At 32.9% G+C, this 26015-nt stretch overlaps 1 protein-coding gene across 7 annotated transcripts in view; it reads right to left on the bottom strand.

The window, feature by feature from the left end:
- LOC124106573 (lysine-specific demethylase 6A) overlaps nt 1-26015 on the bottom strand; it is a 193703-nt gene that overhangs the window by 56349 nt on the left and 111339 nt on the right. For 6 of the 7 annotated variants that reach the window (XR_006856098.2, XR_009228615.1, XM_058585527.1 and 3 more), the window contains 2 exons: nt 25058-25453; nt 3114-3892 (listed from right to left, as the gene is read on the bottom strand). Coding sequence is in view for 5 of the 7 variants with exons in the window: in XM_058585527.1 (XP_058441510.1) it covers nt 3114-3892; nt 25058-25453 (1175 nt within the window). In the remaining 2 variants the exon portion in view is untranslated. The remainder of the gene's footprint in view (nt 1-3113; nt 3893-25057; nt 25454-26015) is intronic. The other variant, XM_046464248.2, reaches the window with a different exon arrangement.

The following is a 26015-nucleotide window of genomic DNA, read 5'->3' as shown; positions in this document are numbered from 1 at the left end:
TAATAATGACAATAGATAATTTTTTAACAACACATTTCACTAATTATTTCCAAAATATCTTTGTGACAACTTCTAAACCCAGCAATTCACTAGTTCTTTCTTTTCAAAACTTATTTTCTATTTATTAGCTGGCTAATATGTTCAGCATGGTTCCAAAATTTATAAATTACAATAATTTTTAAGAAGATATAAAAATATGCTACTCATTCTCTTATATTATATCTGGTTATTACTTAATGGTATCTGAATAATTTCTTCCTTTACTGAAAAGTATCACATTTACTAAATAACAAATTCATAAAATGTGATAAGAATCACTATCAAACTCAACTTCTTCTTAAGGTATAAGCAATGTAAGAAGAATATTTCTAAATACTTAATATTTCTTAAAATTTATTTTTTAGTTGTAGATGGACACAATATATTTATTTATTTTATTTATTTGTTTTTAATGTGGCGCTGGGGATAAAACCCAGTGCTGTACACATGCTAGGCAAGCACTCATTATTACAAGCACAACTCCTAAAGCCTTAACATTTTAACAAATTCAGAAAACAAGCCTTTCAAATGATTCAAAATGCCTTACCTAATTATTAGAATTTTAGAAGAATCAACATGTTAAAACATCAAAGGAAAAGAGCTTTAAAATACTAAGATTTCAGACAAGAAAAGAATCTTTATTTTGAAAAGTTAAAAAAAAATCACTAATTGCATTTGCTTCTGAAGAAATTATGTCTTTCATTTCAATTTATAGAACAATCAAATTCTGAAGAAAATTTATCACTGCTTTGTTGTATTTTCTGCACAGAAAAATTCCTATAAGATCTTAGATATTGGGCTAATAAAAAGTAAGGCTTGAAATGTACTTTCATGGTATAATATTAAATAGTCCACAAAAGGTACAACATTTCTTAATACAACCTAGCTACAACCCCATCTCCCAAATAACTTTTAAAAAAGAGAAAATACTTTATTTACAGGACAATTCAAATATCGTCACTAGGACAGTTTCATAACAATAATAGTCTCTATACAATAAAATATGGCCTTCAATGCTGAACTATACGTCAGCTACACTTTTTTTAAAAAAATATTTTAAATTTATATTATTATTTTAATATTAGTTGTAATTGGACACAATACCTTTGTTTTATTTATTTATTTTTATATGGTGCTGAGGATTGAACCCAGTGCCTTGCATGTGCTACGGGAGCACTCTACTGCTGAGCCACAACCCCAGCCTCTACTTTCTATATAATTGCAGTTGCTAGAAGGAAAAATAATATATAAAATCATGCATTTCAGTCAATAATAAACTATATACTTCATTATACTTCCTAGTGAAGTCATTGTCATCTTAGTTTCTGTACATTCAACTCTAATGTTCTCACAACAATCACCTAATAATTGTTTGACATATGATTAATAGTATTTTGAGATGTCTCAAGATATGAGTCAAGTATTTAATTGTACTAGAAAAGTTTCTTAACCTAATTTATTTTGAGACCAAGTTAAGCTTATTTAATACCTCAATATGAATACAGAGCTTAGGAAATAATGACTTTAGAACTGTATTTCTACAGTTATAACAGAATTTTTAAAATGAATTTACTTTTATAGGAAAGTAAAGTAATGGGAAAATGTAGATACTTATTTCAAAAATGAAAGATTGTACTGGAAAAAATGACCCACGACCGAATCAATTACTTGAATTTTTACAAATTACAATAATAAATCTTAAAAGAAACAGACTTCTATGTTGCTACCAAGATGAATAAACAAGACAGATTTAAAATAAATTAGAAACAAAAGTTCTGTATACCTAAGGAAGCTGACGTAAAGAGTCAGGAGTTTGAGACCAGCTTTGGAACCAAAAAACAGACCCCATTGCAAAAGAAAAGAAAAACTGACTAGGAATACAAAATTAAAGTATTATCTGCATAAATGGTGCAAACAATCACATCTAATAATTCTTATTTATTAGGACAGATCTAAAGAAGATATTTATGTCACTAATTATACAAGTCTTTTCCTGTTAAAATATATACTCCCCAATCCTAATGCAAGTGGATAGGCCTGCAGACAACAAAAAGAATTATCTTCCCATTATATATGCACTAAATTGTTCAAGAGATATAATTAAATCTTACTACAAGGGTCCAATAGTCAAATAATGAAGCAGCAGAAAAGGTAGGTATGGGAAAAATTAAGTTTACTCCATTCTAATAGCTTCTTGACTCAGGAAGTTGCTTATTGCAGAAATCTATAAATATGTAAAACTGCTTTTTAAAATAGTTAATTTAAAAATATCTAACTTCAATTTTCATTTACATTTTCTTGTTGTTTACTACAGAAATAAAAGATACTCTCTAGGTAAATTCATCAATGATTTAGTCATCTTTCTTATCAAAATTTCTTTATCAGGAAAATTAACATTCTTAAAAAGATGTTCCTTTCCATTTTCTGGGTCCACAAACTTCTGCTGAGAACAGGTACCACTATCAACTCTTCTAATTGGTTCTCATAGAACAACTAGATGGAAGATTGTCATTTACCACTTAGTTACTTCTTGGGCTAAGAATAATTTTATCCCCAGTTTTCAGATTTCAGCTCCCCACTCCTCTTTGCCCCTCCACTTCTGCCTTTTCCTTTTTAAAAATTAATCCTTTAATCCTCAGAAAAAGGTAATCACATTGAAGCTGATGACTTTGATAATCAATAAAAGTCAGTAACACTAACCAAACACATAATCTCTCAGGTAATGCTTTATAAATATATGCTTCTGACATCTGGTAAAGTATAAAATAACAATGTTCCTTATGAAATTATTATTTTAGATGTAATATGGTCTTTTGCTACACTTCAAAAAAACAAAATTCTATTTTCATTTTTTTTTTAAGATAAAAATCAAGACTTTTGAGCTGGCCAACAGTCAGCCATTTTCATGTTTTTTTGTTAAATATATACTTTTTTAGTTATAAATAAAAATGTATTTTATTTTATATGGTGCAGAGGATTGAACCCACTGCCTCATGCATGCTAGGTAAGCGCTCTACCTCTGAGCTAAACCCCAACTCCCATTTTCACTTTTTGATGAACTTTCCCACACTAACCTGCATGCCTTTAGAACTTCTGTTGAACTGGAGTATATGGATACAGACATTGATGGTATAATCTGAGGATCAGATTTGAGGTTAATTATAGGCAGATCTATTTTTGTAGAGCTCTGTGAATTCTCTAGCCCTTCTCCATTAATCGTGTGTAAACCACTGTGAGGACTATTAAGGCTGGTAACACTGTGTGTGCTAGTCGGCTCAGTCGACTTTGGAGATGGTGTAGCTGTGGAAATGGCTGAAGAAGGTGAAGAGGCAACAGAATTATCAGTCTTTGTATGAATAGCTGGATGAGTATTATTGACTTTTTCACAAGTTCCAGGGCCCACACTGTCATTGGCTTTTCCAATTAACAAGGCAGAAAGCTGAGGATTGTCCGTAATTATTAAATTTGGTGATATAGAAACTCCATGGTTAAGACTGGAAATAGAAATTGTTGTTGCCTGATGTACATGATTAGAAAGTTCCTTGACACCAGCATAGCTATTAGATGTATCTCCATCTTGCCTCCTTGTTTCAGACCCCAAGGATCTATTTCTTGAAGGTTTGCTCTCTTTGGTAAAGGTAATACCTTTTAGTCCACCTGAGGTAGCAATATGAGAGGAGAAGTGATTGAGAGCATCCCCCTGTGGTACTGAATTTCTAGGCAGAGTGTGAGGTCCATTTTGATTTTGACTACTAGTGCAAGCTGCCTGGAGATACTGAGTAGACCCAGTAGGAAAGAGAGGTTGTTCATCATTAGATCCTGCCAAATGTGAACTCTGACCTTTATGAAGCCCCTAAAAAAAAAAAAAAAGGAAAGAAGTAAAATCGGTTTAAATATTAAATTATGCAAAGCTCCAAATACATACACAGAACAACAATAAGGATTAAAAATTTAAGTAAAAATAAAGTCACCAAAAATAAATGGTTCCATTCTGACATTTGTATTTTCATCTCAAGAAAAATATGTCTCTATATTTAGATTTAAGTGGAGAAAGTTATTCATGGCCATTAACCTAGTCATGAACACAAAAGATAAGTCAATGTGATTTACAGTAAGTTTAACATACAAATTATATTTATTAAACTTTTAAAATTATCAGGAAAGTTGTAATATAGATATGGCAATAATCCTCAAAAGCAAAAATGCTAACTCTCAGAATATATTTAGTAATAACTTATTTAAGAAATTCTACTCTCAAATCAACCAAATGGGTAAAGACATTCTAAATGCAATGTCCCCAACTAATGATCGGATAATTGTTCTTTTCTTAAATTCAAAAGTTAGGAGAATATACTAAAACTGTTCAGTAATTTTTAAAAAGCAGTCTACTATAGATAATAATATTGTGTTTTAGATGAAGAGAAAAGTTATTTCATAGACTGAAAATATAAATCAATTAAGCAATTTTTATCCAAAATTTGCCTGATGTTGTAAACTGCATTATGATAATTCATATTTAATTCCAAAATAACTAATAAATTAATTTCTCAGGAATACTTCCTAAATAAGGGAATACTGCAACAATAATCTAATAATTTCCCCAAATAAACAACTACTGATATACAAAAACTATTGGGGTAAAATTGTAATTACATATTAACATATTCTTTTTTAAAAAAATATTTTTTAGTTGTCAATGAACCTTATTTATTTATTTACTTACTTTTTTATTTATCTGTGGTTCTGAGGATCAAGCCCAGAGCCTCACATATGTCAGACCAACTGTTCTACTACTGAGCCACAACCCCCGCCCACATATTAACATATTCTTAACTTTCAATACCAATATTTAGTGGAACTTCAGAAAGGCGAGAGAACACATTAGAATGATTGCTTTGTGAATTGAGAATTTATTTAGAAGCAAGATAAAAGTCTTTTTGCTTTGATATAAAGGGGCAATTGTCAGAAACAAGCTTTGATTTAAAAAAATTATAGTCACAAGTTATATATACTCTAAAATTTGGTGGTATGCAAAACTGAAAAGATCATGAAATACCAAAATGTTTCTAATCAGAAATATATATACATATATATGTAGTACATATATACATAATTTTTAAAAACTGGATTCATGCGAAATGGCACAGAATGTCAATGTTTAAGGAAATAAAGAATAACCTTGGCAATAAAGAATTCTTATTAAATACGTATAATATTTTCAAAATTTACTAATTATCGTCAAAATTTACTCTATCAGAAGGTGTAAACAATTTTATTGTTTCTTCTGCTACAGAGCAAAGCATTCTGAATTACCAATTCTTATATTTGAAGTTCACTGTGTGGTGAAAGCAAAGGGAAACTGGAGAACCTGATTGTAAGTTTAAAAGTGTTCCTTAACTCACAAAAATCAGTAGTCATATAATAGAACCTATTATCTATGGACACAAGTTTGGCACTAATAAATAGCTGACCTCTGAATTATGTGAAAATAAGAAGAATCCTAAGTTACCAAGCTAAAAATTAAGATTAAAAGCAGAAGATGGAGACTACATAACTCCAGAAAATAATTGATGTAAGTCATTTATAAGGAGAATGAAAACAGTACCAAAAGTATAAAATATTAAAAATGCCCTACTTCTAATAAAAATTTGCCAAATGTTCAAAGAGATCATTAAAAATATATATTTAAAGAAATCCAGGAAAAACAATTTTCAATTTAAAAAACCTCATTACATAAAGAAGTTCATTAAACTTTCAATGGAATAAATGTAAAAGGAACTTCACCACAGTCATCGTAATCAAATTATTAAAGCTATAGTACAGACAATCCAAAACAGGAAAATCACTTATCATTTTAAAGAGAAAAGTGAAATGATTCACTAAACAGACTTAAATTATAGGAAGAATGACATAGTAAAACAAAACACAGTGGTAAGAATTCTGTGTCAAGAGGCTGGGGTTGTGAGTCAGTGGTGGGTTGCTCACCTAGAGTGTATGAGGCCATGGGTTTGATCCTCAGCACCACATAAAAATAAATAAACAAAATAAAGGTATAATAAATATAATTAAAAAAAAGTAATTCTGTGTCAAGTAAAATAGTTCCTCAAAAACAAACCTGAGGGCTGCAGCGCTGGGTTGCATCTTCAGTACCACATAAAAATAAATAAATAAAATACATAAAAAGAATTGTGTTTTAAACTACAACAACAACAAAAAACAACCCTGAAGGCTGAGGTTGTGGCTCAATGGTAGAGCACTTGCCTAGGATGTGTGAGGCACTAGGTTTGATCTCAGCACCACATAAAAAAATAAATAAGATAAAGATGTCCAATATGTTCATCTACAACTAAAAAAGATATTAAAAACAAACAAGCAAACCTGAAACAAAGACATTCCCCCCAAAATACTTAGTAGCACAGGTGTACACTACTAACAAAAATTATGTAGATCAGTAATAATTAGGTCTGTAAGATTGAATAGCCATGGAAATATTCAAAATTCTACAAATAGAAAAAATTATTTATCAATATATGCATACTATGTGTCTTGTTTTTATGACATAAAAATATTTAAAGGAATTATAATACTCATCAGACAAATTCAAATTTTATGCAAAATACACATGCACACACTGTAAGTGGGGAAGGAAAAAACAAAAAAATAAAAGAAAAAGGGCAGAGATTCTCAGGCTGATTGAAAACACCAAAGCCAAACACAATCATTTTGCATAACAATGGGGATATATTTACAGACAATTTTGTTGCTAAATATCAACAAAGTGCATTTTTTACAAGCTGCTACATTTGTATCACTAGATAATATAATTTCATGATTACCATCTTATATGCAGTTCATAGTTGATTGAAACATCATTATGCAGTATAAGACACAACATGCTGTATATAAAATATTCTTTTTCTTCAAATACAGAGAAATATTCAAAGGAAAGGAATGATGAATGAACATAACGCAAACAGTAACTGCAGGAGTTGGAAAGGAGATATTAGTACAAAGAACACTTTAAAGAAAGAATTAACTAATAAAAAAGAATAAAATTTCACAATGGTAAGTCAATATCATGTAATTTAAAATAAACTTACTAAATATAGATCTAAAAGTATATGAAGAAAACCATAACAAATGTGAAAAACACTATATAATTCAACATTAAGAGCTGGAGATTTCATTAGCTTATTATCATTAGTTGATAAAGCAGATAGTCAAGAAATATGAATCCAAGACTTTAGCAATAGTATCAACTCTTTTAACCTGTCATGTAAAAAATGTTTCATTTGACATCGACAGAATACAAATTGTTTACAAATTCTCATGGAGTATCATTCATGATCAGTCAGTATAAAAGGAAAAACAAAACAAGTCTCAAAATCAGATTATTCAAAGGATATTTCTAAACAAAATCGGTTTACATTAAATACCACAAACAACAAAAACTAATAATTAACCAAGTTTTTGCAAAATAAATTATAGAGCCTTAATTCTTCAATAAGTCAAATTAAGAAATTTCTTAAAATTTAGAAATAACTTGACAAGTTATTGTCCCATCAAAATTTATGCTGAAATTAATTCTTGAAGGTTATTTATAGCTTTTAATATATTGTCAAAGAAAGGTCTAAGACTACAAAAGTAAGCTATTATATTAAGAAGATAAGGGAGATTTCAAACCAAAATAATTACCAAAAAAGCAATAACACTGATCAGAAGTAAAAAACTCGGTGAAATAGACAACAGAAAATCAAAGGCAGAAAGCAAAGTTGAGAGAGAGAGAGAGAGAGAGAGAGAGAGAGAGAGCATGCACACTCCAGATGTGGTGGTGAGTGCCTGTAATCCCAGTGGGAGGCTAAGACTGAGGGACTCAGAGCCTTCCCCTTTCTCTAATCCTGATTTCAACCCAGCCTCAGCAATTTAGCAAGACCCTCTCTCTAAATAAAATTTAAGAAAAAAGGGCTGGGGATGAAGCTCAGAGGTTAAACGTTCTGGGTTTAATCCCTGGTACAAAAAAAAAAAAAAAAAAAAATAGGGAGAGAGAGGTAGAGAGCAAGGAGGAAGAGAAGGAGAAAGTAAAAGGAAATACAACTTCATATACTGCTGACAGGAATGTAAAAAATGGTTTAGCACCTTAGAACAAGATAAAAATTTTTTTTAAATTAAACAAATCTTTACTTCATGATAGTAATTCCATTTCTTTTTTAAAAAAACATATTTATTCTTAAGTTTTAGGTTAACACAATATCTTTACTTTACACTTATTTGGTGCTGAGGATCAAACCCAGTGCCTCCTGCATACTAGGCGAGCACTCTGAGCCACAACCCCAGCCCCAGTAATTCCATTTCTTGATAGAGAAATGAAACAAAATATTCACAGAAACATTTTTAAACATAGCATCACTACCAATAATATTTATAGCAACCCAACTAAGAAAAACTCCAAATATTTAATTGGCAAAAAGAATACAAATCAACTGATGTTGACAGCCACAGCCAGAGGGGCCCCAGCAAACTTCCAGCTGCCAGCAAACTTCCAGCTGCCAGCTGATGATTGGAGGACAATGGCCCCAGCAAACTTCTAGCTGCCAAATGATTGGCTCCTCTGCAGTGATGCTCATTGGGCTGTTTCCCCGCCCCTTCAGACGACAGAGTTGCTCATTGGGGGACTTTTTGGCTCCGCCCACATGACCCAGCCAATCAGCTTCAAGTGCAGGAGCGGGTGGGGGGGGGTTGAGAGGCTGTGGAAAGCCAGTGGTGGCAGTTGGGCTCTGAGGGTTTTTCCTGAAGAGCTCCTGTGGTAAGGCGTGTATTCTAAAAATAAAGTTCGTTTCTGCTTGATAAGTGGCTCATGAATTGTGCCCAGCCAGACTGCGGCAAACCACCTGCTCAAATTCAGGATATGGTTATCTAACACCTGCTCAAACCCCAGATGTGACTGTCTCTAGTTGCTGTGCTAATTGCTGTCTTAGTTTCTATGATTGGCTTGCTTGCATGACACTAAGGAAAGTCCCTGAGCTATGTTTTTTGTCCTTAAATTCCCAAGACACAGGCCAGGAAATTGCTGTTCTCCTAGAGAGCTTCAGTCTATAGGTGGGAGACAGTTCCTGTCAGGTAAATAAGGCTCTCTTTGATTTGAATTCGGATTTGAGGTACACCTTCAGGTTATATGCAATCTTTTGTCATTTTTTAAGTAGGTGTACTCTGGGTAAAAAAATTCCTTTTTAGTATACTGCTTCTTATGGATAAAAAGATAGATACCTATCTCCTAATTTTTTTCCTTGAAACAAATGTCTCTCTGGAGCAGTTCTTTAATTTCCACATAACAGTACAACCACGGTGAAAAGGTGTATGGAGATTCCTCTGAAAACCTGGAATGGAAACACCATTTAACTCAGCTCTCCCACTCCATGGTTTTTACCCAAAGCCCTTAAAATCAGTATACTACAATGATATAGCCACATCAGTGTTTATAGCAGCTCAATTCACAATAGCTAAACTATGGAACCAACCTAGGTGTCCTTCAACAGATGGATAAAGAAATATGAAATAGATAACACAATGGAATATTAATCAGCCTTATAGAAGAAAGAAATTAGAGCATTTGCTGGTAAATGGATGGAACTAGAACCTGTCATGCTAAGTAAAATAAGCTAATCCTAAAAACCACAGGCTGAAGGTTCTCTCTGATTGTGAATGCTGATTCACAATCGGGGGAGGGATATGGAATGGAGATTCACTGGACTGTACAGGGAAGAGTTGGGGAAGAGTAGGCGAATAGGAATTGGAAAGAGTAGAATGAATTGGTCATAACTTTTGTGTGTTTGTTTATGAATACATAACCAATGTAATTCCACATCATCATGTACAATCATAAGAATGGGAAATTATACTCCATGTATGTTTAATATAACAAAATACTTTCTACTGTCATGTATAACTGAAAAAAACAAAAAAAATTTAAAAATGTTGAAGAACCATGTGTATGACATTGGTATGAACAAAAAATATTTTGACAACCCTCTGAAAGCCCCCAAAAAACAAGAGGAAAACTAAACAAAAGGGAATATCTCACATAAAAGGCCTTTATAAGGGTTGGGATTGTTGCACAGTGGTAGAGCACTTGCCTGATATGTGCGAGGCAGAGGCAGTGAGTTCAATCCTCAGCACCATGCAAAAATAAATAAATAAATAAATAAACAAAATAAATGTATTGTGTCCGTCTACAACTAAAAAAAAAAAATTTAAAGGTTTTACAAGCAACAACAACAAAAGAAAACAAGAAACAAACAAACAGCAACAACAAAACTTTGGCAGACTGATGAGTCAATCAGGAAAGTGAGAGAAAATATTTGTAAGTTACTAAAACCTATAAAAAAGTTAATATCCAGCATGTATACAGAATTCAAATTTCTGAGCTGTAAAATATCAAATAATCCACCTTTGGCTATATGACACATTTATTACCAAAAGAGTATGGCTAAAAAGCACATGAAAAAATGTTCAACATATCTAATCATGATGAAAATATAAATTAAATAAATAATGTTACCCAATATAGAATAGCTATTAGCAAGAATAATTTAAAAAAATAAATGCTGATGAGAATGGAGAGAAAAAGAAGCTGCATGCTATGGGTCAAATGTAAATTAGTATAGCCATGATGGAAAAGAATAGCCAACAAAAATAAAAATACAACTAACAGGTGATTCATAAATACCACTGAAGGCAATAAGTCCAAAAAAAAAAAGAATACAAATATGCTAATGAGACAGTTCCATGTCATAGCAGTCAAGACATGGAATCAATCTAGGGAACCATAGGCAGATAGATGGATTTTTAAAATACGAAACACAAAATCAACCGGATACTATTTGTCCATAAAAACAAATGAATCCTTTCATTTCTGACAACGTTTGGATAAGCAAGGAGAACACTATATTCAGTGAAAGAAGCCTGGCACTGAAAAACAAATACTACATGTTCTCACTCATATTGGAATCTAAAAAAGTTGATCTCACAGAAGTAGGGAGCAGAAGAGAGGTCATAACAGGATGAAAGGGTAGAAGAGAGAGAATGGATTACAACTGTCAACTCAATTAGAAAGAATTAGTTCTAGTATTCTGTTAATACAGGATGATGATTATTGCTTTACAAAGGTTTTTTTTTTAAACAGTATTCTTCAGCCTAATAACAAGAAAAGATTTTGAATGTTCCCAACAGAAACAATTAATATTGAATAGACAAAAACAGTAATTCTGATTTCAATCATTACACATAGTATTCATGTTCTGAAATCTCCCAATCTTATTAATATATATAATTAGTATTATTACTAGAAAAAATTTTTTTAAAAATTGTAATAAACAAAAACTCATGCTATTCAAGAATACTGATCTCTTCCAAACTCCTTCAGAAATGAAGGATAAAAAGCTTTTCGAGATAATCAAAAGCTAAGGAAGTAATTCAAAGTTTTGTATGAAAGATCTGTCTTACAAAAAATGCTAAAGGGAGCTCTTTGAACTGAATGAAAAGGATATACAGTAACACAAAGATATATGAAGGTATAAAACTCACTGGTTTAAAAAAAAACTGTACAGTAAAATTTAGCATACTTAAATACTGTAATGATGATGCATTCGCCATTTATATCCTTAAAATGAAGACTAAAAAGACAAAACTAGTTTAATATAGGAGATAACAATAATTTGTTAAGAATATACAATATGAATAAATGTGGATATACAATATTTAAAGTGTATGATTAAAATTTTAAAATGGGGAAGTTGTATTAAAATGTAGAATTTCAGCTTTTGCAATCAGTGACAAGTTGCTATCAGCTTCCTATAACTTTTTTTTTTACCAATAGATTGGTTTCTTTAAGCCTCAGCTTACCACAAACCAATATCTGTAACTGATACATTAAAAGATAAAAAGTGCAGATACTTACACATTAATAGAGAAAATTATTTAACCACAAAGAAAGACTGTAGAGAAAGATCTACAAAACAGTACACAATTAACAAAATGGCATCCTTTACTATCAATGTTTACCTTCAATATAAAAAACTTAAATTCTCTAATCAAATTACATTGTGGTTGAATATAGATCAAAAAATAATACCCATCTCTACATGCTGCCTATAAAAGACTCTGTTCAACTATAAGAATGTACATTCAATGAAAGTAAAGGAATGGAGAGTGACATTCCATGAAAATAGAAAACCCAGACAGGAAGAACAACATTTAAATTAGATAAACAGTAAAGAGAGACAAAGAGAAGCATTATAGAGTGATAAATGGAAAAAAATCTGCAACAAAATAAAGCAACTGTAAACATGCCCCAGCATCAGAGCACCTAAATATTAAATGTTGACAGATCTGAGGGGTAGGTAGACTGCAATAAAATAATTTTAGAGGACTTCAACAGTGCATTTTCATCAATGGGAAGATCTTCCAGAAAGAAAATCAACAAAGAAGCATCATATTTAAACCACATTCTACACCAAATGGTTAAGAGGCATTCACTGAAAATTCTATCCAACAGGTATAAAATGTGCAGTCTTCTCAACTGTACATTGAACACTCTCAGAGTAGATTACATGGTAAATCACAAAATAAGTCTTAACAAATTTGAAAGAATGAAAACCATATCAATAACCTTTTGTATCACAGTCTTATAAAAAAATTAGTAACAGGAGGATTTTCTGAAACTTTACAAAAACATGGAAATTAAATAACAAGGTCCTTGATAATCAGTGGGTCAATGAAGAAATTATAAAAGAAAAAATAAGAATCTTTCGTGATTCTTAATTTCATTTTCAATGGAAGTGGATTACGACATACTGAAACCTATGGAACGGTGCAAATATAAAAGCGGGATTATGCTAGCAAAAAATATTAATAAAGAAGAAAGATAGCTACACCGTGACCTGGAGGTGCAGGACAGGCATAGGGCACACCACTCCACACACTGGGGTTCCTTATTCATCAATGTATATGTTGGGCTCCACAGCCCAACATCAGAGTACTTATAGGCTTGAGGCTGCCACCGCTTCAAAATTGGAATATTGCAGCTTCTATCAAGAGACAACATTAAGGACCTGGTAAGATGTCAGCAAGGTCCTTGTAGCCTGGCTGCACCAGAAGTTTCTCTACGAAGGGTGCTAACAGTTATCCTGTTGCCGACGTAACAGAGTCTTGGACAGGGTTCTCTCTCTCTTGTTTCTCCTACTAACATCTTATAATTACCCTCTTACTAGTCATATAATCTAATACCGCCATATTCTCACATCCTATGTCATAAACATCTTAGCCCCCAGACCCACCTTCTACCATTAGAAATTGTAAAACATTATGCAAACATATTGACTATATGTTAGAAGATAACTGAACTCTTCATTTTTTATTGTAGTGACAGAACTATAAATGTAAAAATAGAAGCCAACTGACATATGGCTGCATATTTGGTTATATTGAATACTGCAATACTGATCTCTTCCTTAAAAGTGAGGTACTGGTAACCTGTAGGGATACTATAAGACAATAGGGCAGAAGGTGTAATACCTCATATCTACACTGCAAGAGAGAAAGACACATAAATCTCATGAAAAAACAAGGGAGGATAGTGCCCCAAACCAACATACTGTAACAACAGAATCCATACATACCGCAGTAGGCAAAATGTCAAGAGACGGCGATCAGAATATACATAACTAAAATGATTTGGGAATTAAACAATGTCTGAAGTGAGTAGATACAGGCAAAAATCAATCACTCTAACAAAGAGATAAGAGAGCAAATACAGATAGTCAGAGATTACTTTAGGAAAGTGATAGAGATTCTGAAGGGGAACAAAACAGAAATACTTGAAATAAAAAAAAAAAAAAATAGCATCAGCAACAGACAAGATCACCTGGAAAACAGAACCTCAGACAATAAAGACAAAATATACATTCTTGAAAAATAGAGTTGACCTCACAATGAAGATGGTAAGAAACCATAAACAGAATATCCAAGAATTAAGGGATACCATCAAAAGACCAAATTTAAGATTTATTGGGACAGAGGAAGGTTCAGAAATTCAAATCAAAGGAATGCATAATCTCTTCAATGAGATAGCATCAGAAAATTTCCCAAGCATGAAAAATAAATTGGAAATCAAATACAAGAGGTTTATAGGACACCAAATATACAAAATTACAGATCTACACCAAGACACAAGATAAAGAAAATGCCCAGCATACAGAATAAAAGAATAGAATTTTAAAGGATGCAAGAGAGAAAAATCAGATTACCTTTTAAAAGAAGAACAATTCAGATCTCAGCAGATTCTTCAACCCAGACCTGCTAGAACAACATATACCAAGCTCTAAAAGATAATGGATGTCAACCAAGAGTCTTATATCCAGCAAAATTAAGCTTCAGACTTGATAATGAAATAAAGACTTTCCATGATAAACAAAAGCTAAAAGAATTTACAGCAAAAAAGCCTGTACTACAGATCATTCTTTTTTTTTATTATTTTAAATTTTGATTTGCTATATATGACAAGAGAATACATTACAATTTGTATAATACATATACAGCACAATTTTTCATATCTTTGGTTGTACACAAAGTAAGTCACATCCTTCATGTCTTCTTACACGTACTTAGGGTAATGATGGCAATCACATTCCACCATCTTTCCTACCCCTGTGCCCCCTCCTTTCCCTTTTCTCCTTTGCCTATCTACAGTTCATTTAATTCTTCCCCCACCACAGCATATTATGCCAGCATCCTTAAGTCAGAGCAGTCATTCAGAATTTATTTTTGTGGGATTGGCTAACCTCACTTAGCATTATATTCTCCATCTTCATCCAGGTACCTGCAGATGCCATGATTTTATTTTCTTTTAATGCTGAAAAATATTCCATTGTGTATATATATCACGTTTTATTTATCCATTCATCTTCCAAAGGGCATCTAGGTTGGTCCACAGTTTAGCTATTGTGCTGCTATAAACATTGATGTAGCTGTGTCCCTGTAGTATACTGTTTTAAGTTCTTTGGGTATAGACCAAGGAGTGAGTCAAATGGTGGTTCCAGGGGGCTGGGTTTGTGGCTCAGCGGTAAAGTGCTTACCTTGCACATGTGTGGCCCTGGGTTTGATCCTCAACACCACATAAAAATAAATAAATAAAATGAAGGTATTGAATCCAACTACAACTAAAAAATAAATATTAAAAAAAAAATGGTGGTTCCAGTCTCAGTTTTCCGAGGATTCTCCATACTGCTATCCACATTGGCTGCACCAATTTGCAGCTCCACCAACTATGTATGAGTGTGCCTTTTTCCCCATATCCTCACCAACACTTATTGTTGTCTGTATTCTTAATACCTGCTCTTCTGACTTGGAGTGAGATGAAACCTTAGTTTTGATTTGCATTTCTCTAATTGCTAGAGATGTTGAACATTTTTTTATATATTTGTTGACTGATTATATATCCTCTTCTGATAGTGTCTGTTCATGTCCTTGGCCCATTTATTAATTAGGTTATTTTTTTTTGGTGTTAAGATTTTTGAGTTCTTTTATATATTAAGAAATTAGTGCTCTATCTGTGATAAGATTTTGATCCCAATTAGTAGGCTTTCCTGTTCACCTCACTGAATGTTTCTTTTGCTGAGAAGAAGCCTTTTAGTTTGAATCCATTCCATTTATTGATTCTTGATACTAATTCTTGCACTTACAGAACCTTCTTGGCAAAATATTCCATGAGGAGGAAATGAAAAACAACAATGAAAATCTGCAAAGGGAAGAACTATAATAAAGGAAAAGCCAACCAGAGGAGAAACTAAGTCAAGCTAAATACCAAAAATAATAGGGACTGGGGATATAGCTCAGTTGGTAGAATGCTTGCCTTGCATGTACAAGGTCCTGGGTTCAATCCCCAGCACCCCTACCCTACCCCACACACACGAAAGAAAGAAAGAAAAGAAAAAAGACCAGTAATACATGATTCATGTCTCAATAATAACTCTGAGTGCTAATGGCCTAAACTCACCAGTCAAAAGAGTCAATGGTACAATTGGATTAAAAATAAAAAGATCAAACAATATGCTGACTTCAAAAGACTCATCTCATAGGAAAAGATACCCACAGGCTGAAGGTGAAAAGTTGGGATAAAATATACCATTCACATGGCTACGCAAACAAAGCAGGAATTTCTATCCTCATATCAAATAAAATAGACTAATCAAAGCAGTAGTTTTGGTGTCGTGTGGGAAGGGGGGATTAATGTCATCTGAAAACAGTGACAATTTGACTTCTTTTCCAATTTGAATGCTTTTTACTTCTTTATCTTGCTGATTGCTCTGTCTGAGACTTCCAGAACTATGCTGTTATTCTACAATTTAAAAATATTTCAGCTTTTGTGCATTCAATATATTATTGTCAGCTCTTGACTTATTACATAAACTTTTTAATGATAAAAAAGAAGAAAGATATCAAATAAATAATCTAAATTATCATTGAATGAAAGCATAAAAATAATTGGTAGGAGGAAACAAAAAAGATCCAGCTAAAGAAACAAAATAGAGACTACAATTATATAACTCAAAAAAAAGGGAAACGTTCAATATGAAGAAGAATAAAATCAATAAAGTCTAAGAAACACAGAGAACACTCAAATACATAAAATCAGAGATGAAAAAGAAGACATTATAACCCATACCACAGAAACACAAAGGCTCATAAGACAATATTATGAAAAACTATACCAATAGAGCAAAATTCAGCAGATATTAATAGGTTCTTGACACATAGAAAGTACCAAGATTTAAGAATAGAAAATCTGAACTGACCAGAATTGAGTATGGAAGTTGAATAAGCAATCTAAATATCACCTACAAAGAAAAGTCTTCCCTGCTTTCAAGAAAAACATAGCATTTCTAAAAATTCAAACAATTCTAAAAAATAAAGGAGGGAGAATTCTCTCAAATTCAATATATGAGGCTACTATGACCTTGACACCACACCCAGGCAACAACAAAAGCAGAAAAAGAAAACTATACACAAATATTCTTGATGAAATTAGAGGCAAAAATTCTCAAAAGTAAACCAAATCTAACAGCACATTCAAAAGATCATTCACCAGATTAAAAGGGATTTACCCCAGAGATGCATGCGTGGTCAACTATGCAAATCAAAAATGTGAAACAGCCAGTCTTCAGTTAGGAGGGTCACATGCTGAAGTCCAGTCTCAAAAATCTGGTGAGATTGTGTCTCAAAATAAAAAACAAAAAGGCCTGGGGCTGAATGAGTGAAAGACAGTCCACAGACCCCTCTCTCTGCCAAAAAAAAGTGATAGATCACATTAACCAAATGATGGGCAAAACTCATAGGACAATTTCAATAGATGCAGAAAATCGTGTGACAAAATTGAACATGTTTTTCTAATAGCAACTAGGTAGAGAAGTAACAAACTACTTTAACATATCAAAAGCCACATGTAACCCACAGTTCAGGAATCTTACTGAAGGGTGGGTGAGGTGGATTCAAAAAGCCTTTCCATTCAGATCTGCACAAAAGACAAGGATGCCTACTTTAGCGTCTTTGAGTCAATATAAAACGAAAACTCTAAGCCAGAGAAATTAGGCAAGACAAACAAGTAAAATGCATCTAAATTAAAAAGGAACAGGTCAAGTCATCCCTATTTCATATGGCATGTTCTTTTACACTAAAAACACAAAAGTTGAACCAAAAAATTAATATGGTAAATTTGTAGGATACATAATCAACAGATAACAATCAGTAACATTTCTATACATTAATCTTGACTACCTGAAAGAAAACTGTAAAACCCCAGTTAGTTTCGATACCAAACAACAAAATGCTTAGAATAAATTCAACCAAAAGCAAACACGGCACATCAAAAATTGTAATTCAGGCAGAGGGCAGTGGGCAGGGGTGGAGCATGGGAATAGTAGACAAAACTCTAGATAGGGCAAAAGGACAGAGTGGAAGGGGAGGCATGGGGGTAGAAAAGGTGGTAAAATGAGTGAATATTAGTATTCTAAGTGCATATTTAAAGACACAAATGGTATGACTCTTTGTTGTATACAACCAGAGATATGAAAAATTGTGCTTTATGTGTGTTATGAATTGAAATGCATTCTGTCACATAACAAAGAAGAATAAAATTTTTTTAAAAAATTATAGCCTATAGGATAGTGATTAATATGTATTCCATTTTCCTTATTTTGATTTTTTGAAAGGGCAGATTTATTAAGTTAGCCATATTCTTTCTATGTACAATGCCAAATATAATTATGCAAACAATAAAACTATTACACCCAAAAAATACATAAGTTAGTAAAAGGCGGGAAAAAAAGAAGAACAAAAAATTGTAATGCACTGTGGAAAGAAATTAAAGAAGACATGAATAAGCAGGAAGATATTCCTTGTTTGTGGACTGGAAGCATTAATATTGTTAAAGTAGCCAAAGCACCTAAAGCAATTTACAGTCAGTAGGGTCCTTACCAAAAAACCAATAGCGTTCTTAACAGAAATTAAAATGTATAGAATTTGTATAGAATCACAAAATAACAAGAATAGTCAAGTTAATCTTTAGGAAAATGAAATAAACATAGTAACACTGAGTTGAAGGCTACCCATTGGCTGTCTTTAAAATATACTATAAAGCTAACATAAACAAAATAACATGGTACTGGAATAAAACAGACACATGCACCAATGAAATGCAATAGAGAGAGCCCAGAAAGAAATCCACATGCATACAACTAACCACTTTTCAACAAGGATACCAAGAACACACATCAGAGAAAGGACAATCTCTTAAATAAATAGAACCAGGTAAACCACATGTCCATTCGCAGAATGAAACTGGACCTATCATTGACCATATATAAATTTCAACTTAAACTTAAATGGAAGATTTTAAAACTATGAAACTGCTAGGAGAAATATTTCTTGCCATTGGTCTAGGCAGGGATATTTTGAATGAGAAGTCAAAATACAGATGATGAAAGCAAAAATAGACAAATACGCTTACAAGATATTAAAAACTTATATACAGCAAGGGAAAAAAAACAACAACAACAGAGTGACAAGTGGGCCATTTTGGTTATGATAAGCATTTTGTCCACCAAGGGACCCTGACACACAGTCCAAACCTTAAAGACAAAGTCTTTAATTTAAGGTAGTCAACTAAGCATGTTATGCTGGCCATTGTGGTTCAGACTTTTTCTTGTTAACACTTTTGCAAAAGATCAAGTACATTCTAGTTGGCTGTAAGTTAGCATATAAGCGGCTTTTGTCCTGCCTTGGGATCCAAAGATCCATCTGTCTTCCTCCCTCCCAAGACATACTTCTATATGTAACGTTTCAATCAAATTGTACTTTGTTAAATCCTGTAACTATTTGTGTCTATGTTTGGTTGGTCTCACATGATAAGACTTCCATGAATCAATTGGTGAGTCAGCCAGGAGGCTCAGGAAACACACACAGGGAGTCAAGTGTGAGGAGACATTTTGGGTTGAACAACTACCTGAAGTATGAGGGCTAAAGACTGGGGCTTGTGCACTATATGCTGGATGCCTGTGGCTGACTGCAAGAACACAGGGATACCTTAAAATGTCACCAAGTTTGTAGCAATTGTTCACAATGTTGCTTTCTGACCACTGTGGTCAGAAAGAGTGACGTGATGGGCAGGCTACTGTTGTGGGCTCTTTATGTCCCTACCATACAAAATGCCACAGAAGAAAAATAGATTCAAGACTTTTCACCTCCCTTCTGCCTTCTAATTCAATGGGAAAGTGCAAGAACCACATTTAAAGTTAGAAATCACTCTGGTGTGGATATAAAATGTCTCCCAAAGGCCATGTGCTAAAGACTTGGACATCAGCCTGTGGCACTACTGGGAGTTGGGTCTAGTTGGAAAAAGGAGATCGTTGGGGAATTCCCTCAAAGGGTAGTCATACCTGGATTCTGTGCACTTCTCTTTTTCTTTACTTCTCAGACATAAGAAAGTGAGCAGCTATTCCTGCAAAACACTTCCACCATGATGTTCTGCTTCACCACAACACAAAAACAAGAGCCAAGTGACGATAACTTTAGCTTCTGAAACTGTGAACTAAAAATTCTTCCTTTAAGTTGATATGTTAAGAATTTTTGTCATAGTGATGGAAAGTTGATTAACGTGGAAACACTAGGACCAGTTTGTCAGACTGGAAAGAAAAAAAATCAGGAGACAAAATGTTTTATAACCTGCATTTTCCACAATATGGATGAACCTGGAAGACATTAATGGTAAGTAAAATAAGCCAAAAGACAAATACCATATTATTTCACTCATGTGGAATCTTAGAAAGTTGATCTCACTGAAGTAGAGAGTAGAATGACAGTTATCAAGGGCTAGAAGTAAACAGTATTGAATAGTGTTTTAGAAGAATGTAGAGTAGGGGAAACACTCGTGAGTACATACAGTTACAGTTATATAGGAGGAATAAATTTCAGAAGATCTAATTTATAGCAAGATAGCAAGGTCATTACTGGAAAAGATATACAGTATCCTTCCAAATGTAAAGAAGTGCAGTGGCTCACTCCTATGATTCCAGAATTTCAAGAGACTGAGGCAGGAGGATTGCAAGTTCAAAGCCAACCTCAGCAAAAACAAGGAGCTAAGCAATTCAGTGAGACCTTGTCTCTAAATAAAATACAAAATAAGGTTGGGGATGTGGCTCAGTGGTTAAGTGACCTTGGGTTCACTTATATGAAATATAAGTGAACCCAATACGAAAAAAGAAGAAAAACAGATGTAAAGAAAGTTCACGTTATTAGTTCTTACACACACACATACACGCACACACAAAAACTGATTAAGTAAGATATAAATTTGATTCACAACATTTAATAATAAATGCATATTAATTTTTATATATGCCAATTTTTAAAAAATATATTTTTAAAATAATAATTTTATTAAAAAATTTTTAGTTGTAGATAGACCTTTGTCTTATTTATTTATGCCTCACACATGCTAGGCAAGCACTCTACCACTAAGCCACAATCACAGCCCTTAAAAAATATAGTTTTGAAAATAAAAACAAACAAGAAATAAAAATCAGTAGTCAAAACTTCCACCTTAGCATACTAACCAAAGAAGAACCAATTATATCCAAAGTAACTAAAGTAATAATAATTACAAGGTAAATCAATTAAATAAATACAGAAAAATAGTAGTGAAAAATCAATGAAATAAAAAATGGGTCCTTTGAAAAGATCAGTAACATCTGCTAGCCTCTAGCCACAAAAAAAAAAAAAAAAAAAAAACAGATTGGAAAAAAACAACAAACCACTAAATCAGAATTGGAAGTGGTTCCATTACTACTAATCTACATTTAAAGGATCATAAAGAAATTTGGGGCTGGGGATGTGGCTCAAGCGGTAGCGCGCTCTCCTGGCATGCATGCGGCCCGGGTTCGATCCTCAGCACCACATACAGAACAAAAATGTTGTGTCCGCCGAAAACTAAAAAATAAATATTAAAAATTCTCTCTCTCTCTCTCTCTCTCCCCCCCTCCCTCTCTCACTCTATCTTTAAAAAAAAAAAAAAAAAAAAAAAAAAGAAATATTATGAGCAAGTTTATACTCCAAAGACTGATGAATTAGTTGAAATGACACAATAACTACAGAATTCACCTAATGAAAATTGACAATCTGACTCAAACTATTTTCTAGTAAGAAAAAATAATTATTGAATAAATAATTAATATCCTGTCCCAATAGAAAACAGTGGCCATTGGTCAATGTAAGAAGACAAAATTACCCCAAAACCAAAATGGCAAGAAAGGAAAGTCATGAACAAATAAAGTTATGGCAAGAAAAGAAAGTCATAAATAAAGTTATGGCAAGAAAGGAAAGTCATAAACAAATCTTTCTCGTAAATATTAGATGCAAAAATATGGACAAAGCATGCAAAGACAAAAGAGCCAGAACATCTAACACCATTTTAAAAGAGAACAGGGACAGAGGATCAACACCAACTGATTTATTGGTATTCTTTATAAGGCAACTGTAATCAAGACAAAGTGATATTGGCGAAAAGGATAGACAAATAGGATAACAGAGAGCTCAGGAACATCTAGAAAATCAAAGATCTTGGGCAAAGGAGCAAAAGAGAATACAACAGCAGAAAGTAATCTTTTCTGCAAATAATGCTGGAACAACTAGATGTTTAAGTGCAAAAACAAGAAAAAAGACAGAAAAACACAACACTAAAACAACAAGAGGAAGAAAACAAAAAGGAATCTTTAGATAGATTTCTTTCCAGTCTTTTCAAAAAAGTAAATAAAAAATGGATCATGGATCTAAACATAAAACTATAAAAAAAATTCCTGGATGATAAAAAAAAGAGAAAATCCATATACCTTGGATTTGTTAACGACTTTTTCAGTAGAATAACAAAAACATGATACACAAAAGATATGATAGGCTGCAGTTAATTAAAATTAAACAGTTCTGCTCTGCAGAAGACAATGCCTAGGAAACAAGAAGACTAGCCATGGACTGGTAGAAAATACTTGCTAAATACATCTGATAAAGGATTATTACTCAAAGTTGACAAAAACTCTAAAAATTCAACATTAAGAAAATGAACAAAAGAAACAAATAACAAACAAACAAATCTGGCCAAGGATCTGAACAGTTAACTCATCACAGATGATACACATAAGGCAAATTAACATATGAAAAAATCCCATGGTATTTCATTAGGATAATGTAAATAAAAATAATAAGGAAATGCCACACTATATACTAATAAGAATTCCTGGAGCAAAGAAACCAATAGCACCTAGTATGAGTGAGGATGTAGACCAACAGGAAGAACCATTCACGGTTCATTGCAGACTGGAATACAAAATAGTGTAGCCACTTTAGAAGACAGTTTGACAATTTATTTGAAAATAAAACATGTCCTTGCCATGTGATCAAAAAATGACATTCTTAGATATCTACCCAAAATGAGTTAAGGATTTCTATATGGAATCTACACATAGATGTTTATTTCAAATTTTATATAATTGCCAACTCAACTAAGAAGTACTTCAATAGATGATTGGCAAAACAAATTTACACATTTACACATGGGACTACTATTCAGGGTTCAAAAATTTAAAAGATCTATTATGCCACAAAAAGACAAGGAGGAAAATAAATGTATGTATCTAAGAACAAATCAATCTGAAAGGCTTTATAACATATGGTTCCAATAATATGACCTTTTGAAAAGGGAACACTACAGAAACGATAAAAAAGTCTGAGCCAGTGTGTAATCTCAGTAATTTGGGAGGCTGAGGCAGTAGGATCACAAGTTCAAAGCCAGCCTCAGCAATTTAGTGAGACACGAAGCAACTCAGTGAGATCCTATCTCTAAATAAAATACAAAACAGAGTTGGAGATGTAGCTCAGTGGTCTAATGCCTCTGAGTTATATCCTTAGTACCCCCAATCAAAATAAATAAATAAATAAATAAGGTCAGGTTGGCATAAGTTCAGGAGAGGCGGAGTGGGATAAACAAACATAGCACAACATACATTTAGGAGAGTGAAACTTTTTTCTTGGATACTATTAAGATGAATGCATGCCATCCCCTATTTGTCAAAACTCATAAAATACAACACAAATAGCAAACTATGGACTTTAGTTAATAATAACCAATGTTGTCTCATCGATCCTAAGAAATGAACCAGAGTAGTGTAAGAGATTTGTGAAGAAATGGAGGAGGGAATGGGAGGTTTCTATCTGTATACCTAGAAGAGCTCTAAAAAAATACAGTCCATTAATCACTAATAAGTTTTAAAGAGGTTCAAGAAATTCACATTGTTAATCAAAAGCTTAATGGCTCTTTCCTTTATTCAAAGTGGGACCTTTCTTAAAGCCTCACATTTAACCAGCCATATTTTATCTTTCATTTCTCTTTCCAAATTCCTTAAACTATCTGAGTATCTAATATTTTGGCCCACCTGTGGCACTTGCTACCTATAGCTCAAGTTACACTTCACTGTAATTTATGGTATTTAAAACTTTTTTTTTTTTTGGTCCAAAGGGAATGAATACTTAGCATTTTTATTCAGGGAATATCTGAGCATAGACCTGCAGAAAAGAGATATTTCTTGTCTTATGGAGGGGTTATATCCTTCTAAACCCACCAAAAGATGAAAATATTATAAGCTGAAAACAGTTAATACATCTTACCAACTAAACATCATAGTTTTGCCTAGTCTAACTTTTATAAACCTGCTCAAAACACCTACAATCTACTTGAGCCTACAGTGAGTGCAAAATTATCTAATACAAAGTCTGTATTATAATAAAGTGTTAAATAACTTATGCAACTTATTTAGTATTGTACCAAAAGTGAAAAAGAATGGCTGCATGAGTATAGTATGCACACATGGGTTTTGTAGTTACCCTAGGATGCAAAAACACAAAATATATTTAAAAATTCTGATCCATAGAGGACACAGTACAGTAAGAGATGTTTAACCTCACGATCACACGACTGCCTGGGAGCTGGCAATAAGTTGTTGCCTCTATCCAGTATCACCAGACATTAGCACAACATATCCCGAGCCCATAAATGATCAAAATTCAAAGTACAGCTTCTTTTGAATGCATACAGTTCATTCGCCCCTACAAAATGTGATTTTGATAGTTTAATTAGCAACTAGATTAAGGGCTCCCTCCCTTCTTTCCCTTGGCTTCCCATACTATTTAACATAATGTGTATGTATACTAATCATACATTGATACATTTATGTGCACAGACTGAGTCAAAATTTAGTAATGATCCTAGTTAAAAATCTTATATGGTTATTGAATTATTTAAAGTTAGTTCTTAAAGATAAAAGCATTCTTTAAACTTAAATTTCTTCTTCTTCTTCTCAAAATGTATACAAGCCAAATAAAGATAAACTATAAGAGCCAAAAAAACAGCTAGTCTTTCTTTTACCTGAGCAGAGTTAGACAGTTGTTTTCTCCATGGCTCTCCTGTGATGCTGGTCAGGTTTGTGCAGTTATGAGGTAGAGTGAATGTGTTTTGCTGCAGGTAAGGCACATTTCCATTACTTCCACTTCCTTTTATATAATTATTGCCTACCAAAATAGTGTCTGTATTCCCTAGAGTTTCTGATGTGCCGAACGGAACATAGCCTGCAGAAAAAGGTCCGTTGGACAAAGGCTTTTCAAGACAAGCAGGGCGAACTCCAGGCTGAGAGATGCTAGGTGCTCTGGTCAGAGCTGCATGTGGTTGCTGGCTAGAGATAGAGTTTGTACGCAGTGATGAGTCAGATATTGGCCCATTAGGAATTCCAGTAGTTTGTACCTGAGCAACTCCTGTTTGTCTCATCTTCAAAAACAAAAAAGAAAACCTGCTTGTGTGATTCTGAAAATGTGTAATCGAAACATCTGTAATTTTATCATAGCATTTCATCTAAGTTAGAAAAACACTTTAAAAAACAAGAAACCATGCTTGATTTTAGAGGTGATTACTGCATAAAAATTAATATTTCCTTGCAGAGACAATAAAGTTAGCTAAAATTCATGGATTACAAATCATAAATTAATAGGCCTTCTTTTTTTTCCATCATGAAACAGAGGACTTCAAGTTTCCATTTTATTTATACCAAATCCTTCAAGTAAAACAATCATTAAAGCATCACCACCTCAATTTGGGGCAATTTGTTAATTATTAATATTAAAAATAAGCAACTTAGGACACAAACAAAACATTATGCAAATAAATAATGAAATACCAAGTGTTTGTTATAAATTAATTTGTAGCTCTTTTTCCCTTCAAAAATCTGTTTCAAGCATCCAAAGCTGATATTAAATTCCACTGAATACACACAAAAACTAGCAGTGACCTTAATATCCTCTAAAATGACACTGCAATAAAAAAAATCCCATGT

Source organism: Marmota monax, unplaced genomic scaffold (assembly GCF_021218885.2).
Source record: "Marmota monax isolate L192 unplaced genomic scaffold, Marmota_monax_Labrador192_F-V1.1 WCK01_AAM20220418_F8-fsc00260, whole genome shotgun sequence".
Taxonomy (NCBI): Eukaryota; Metazoa; Chordata; class Mammalia; order Rodentia; family Sciuridae; genus Marmota; species Marmota monax.
This window is presented reverse-complemented; position numbering and strand designations above follow the sequence as displayed.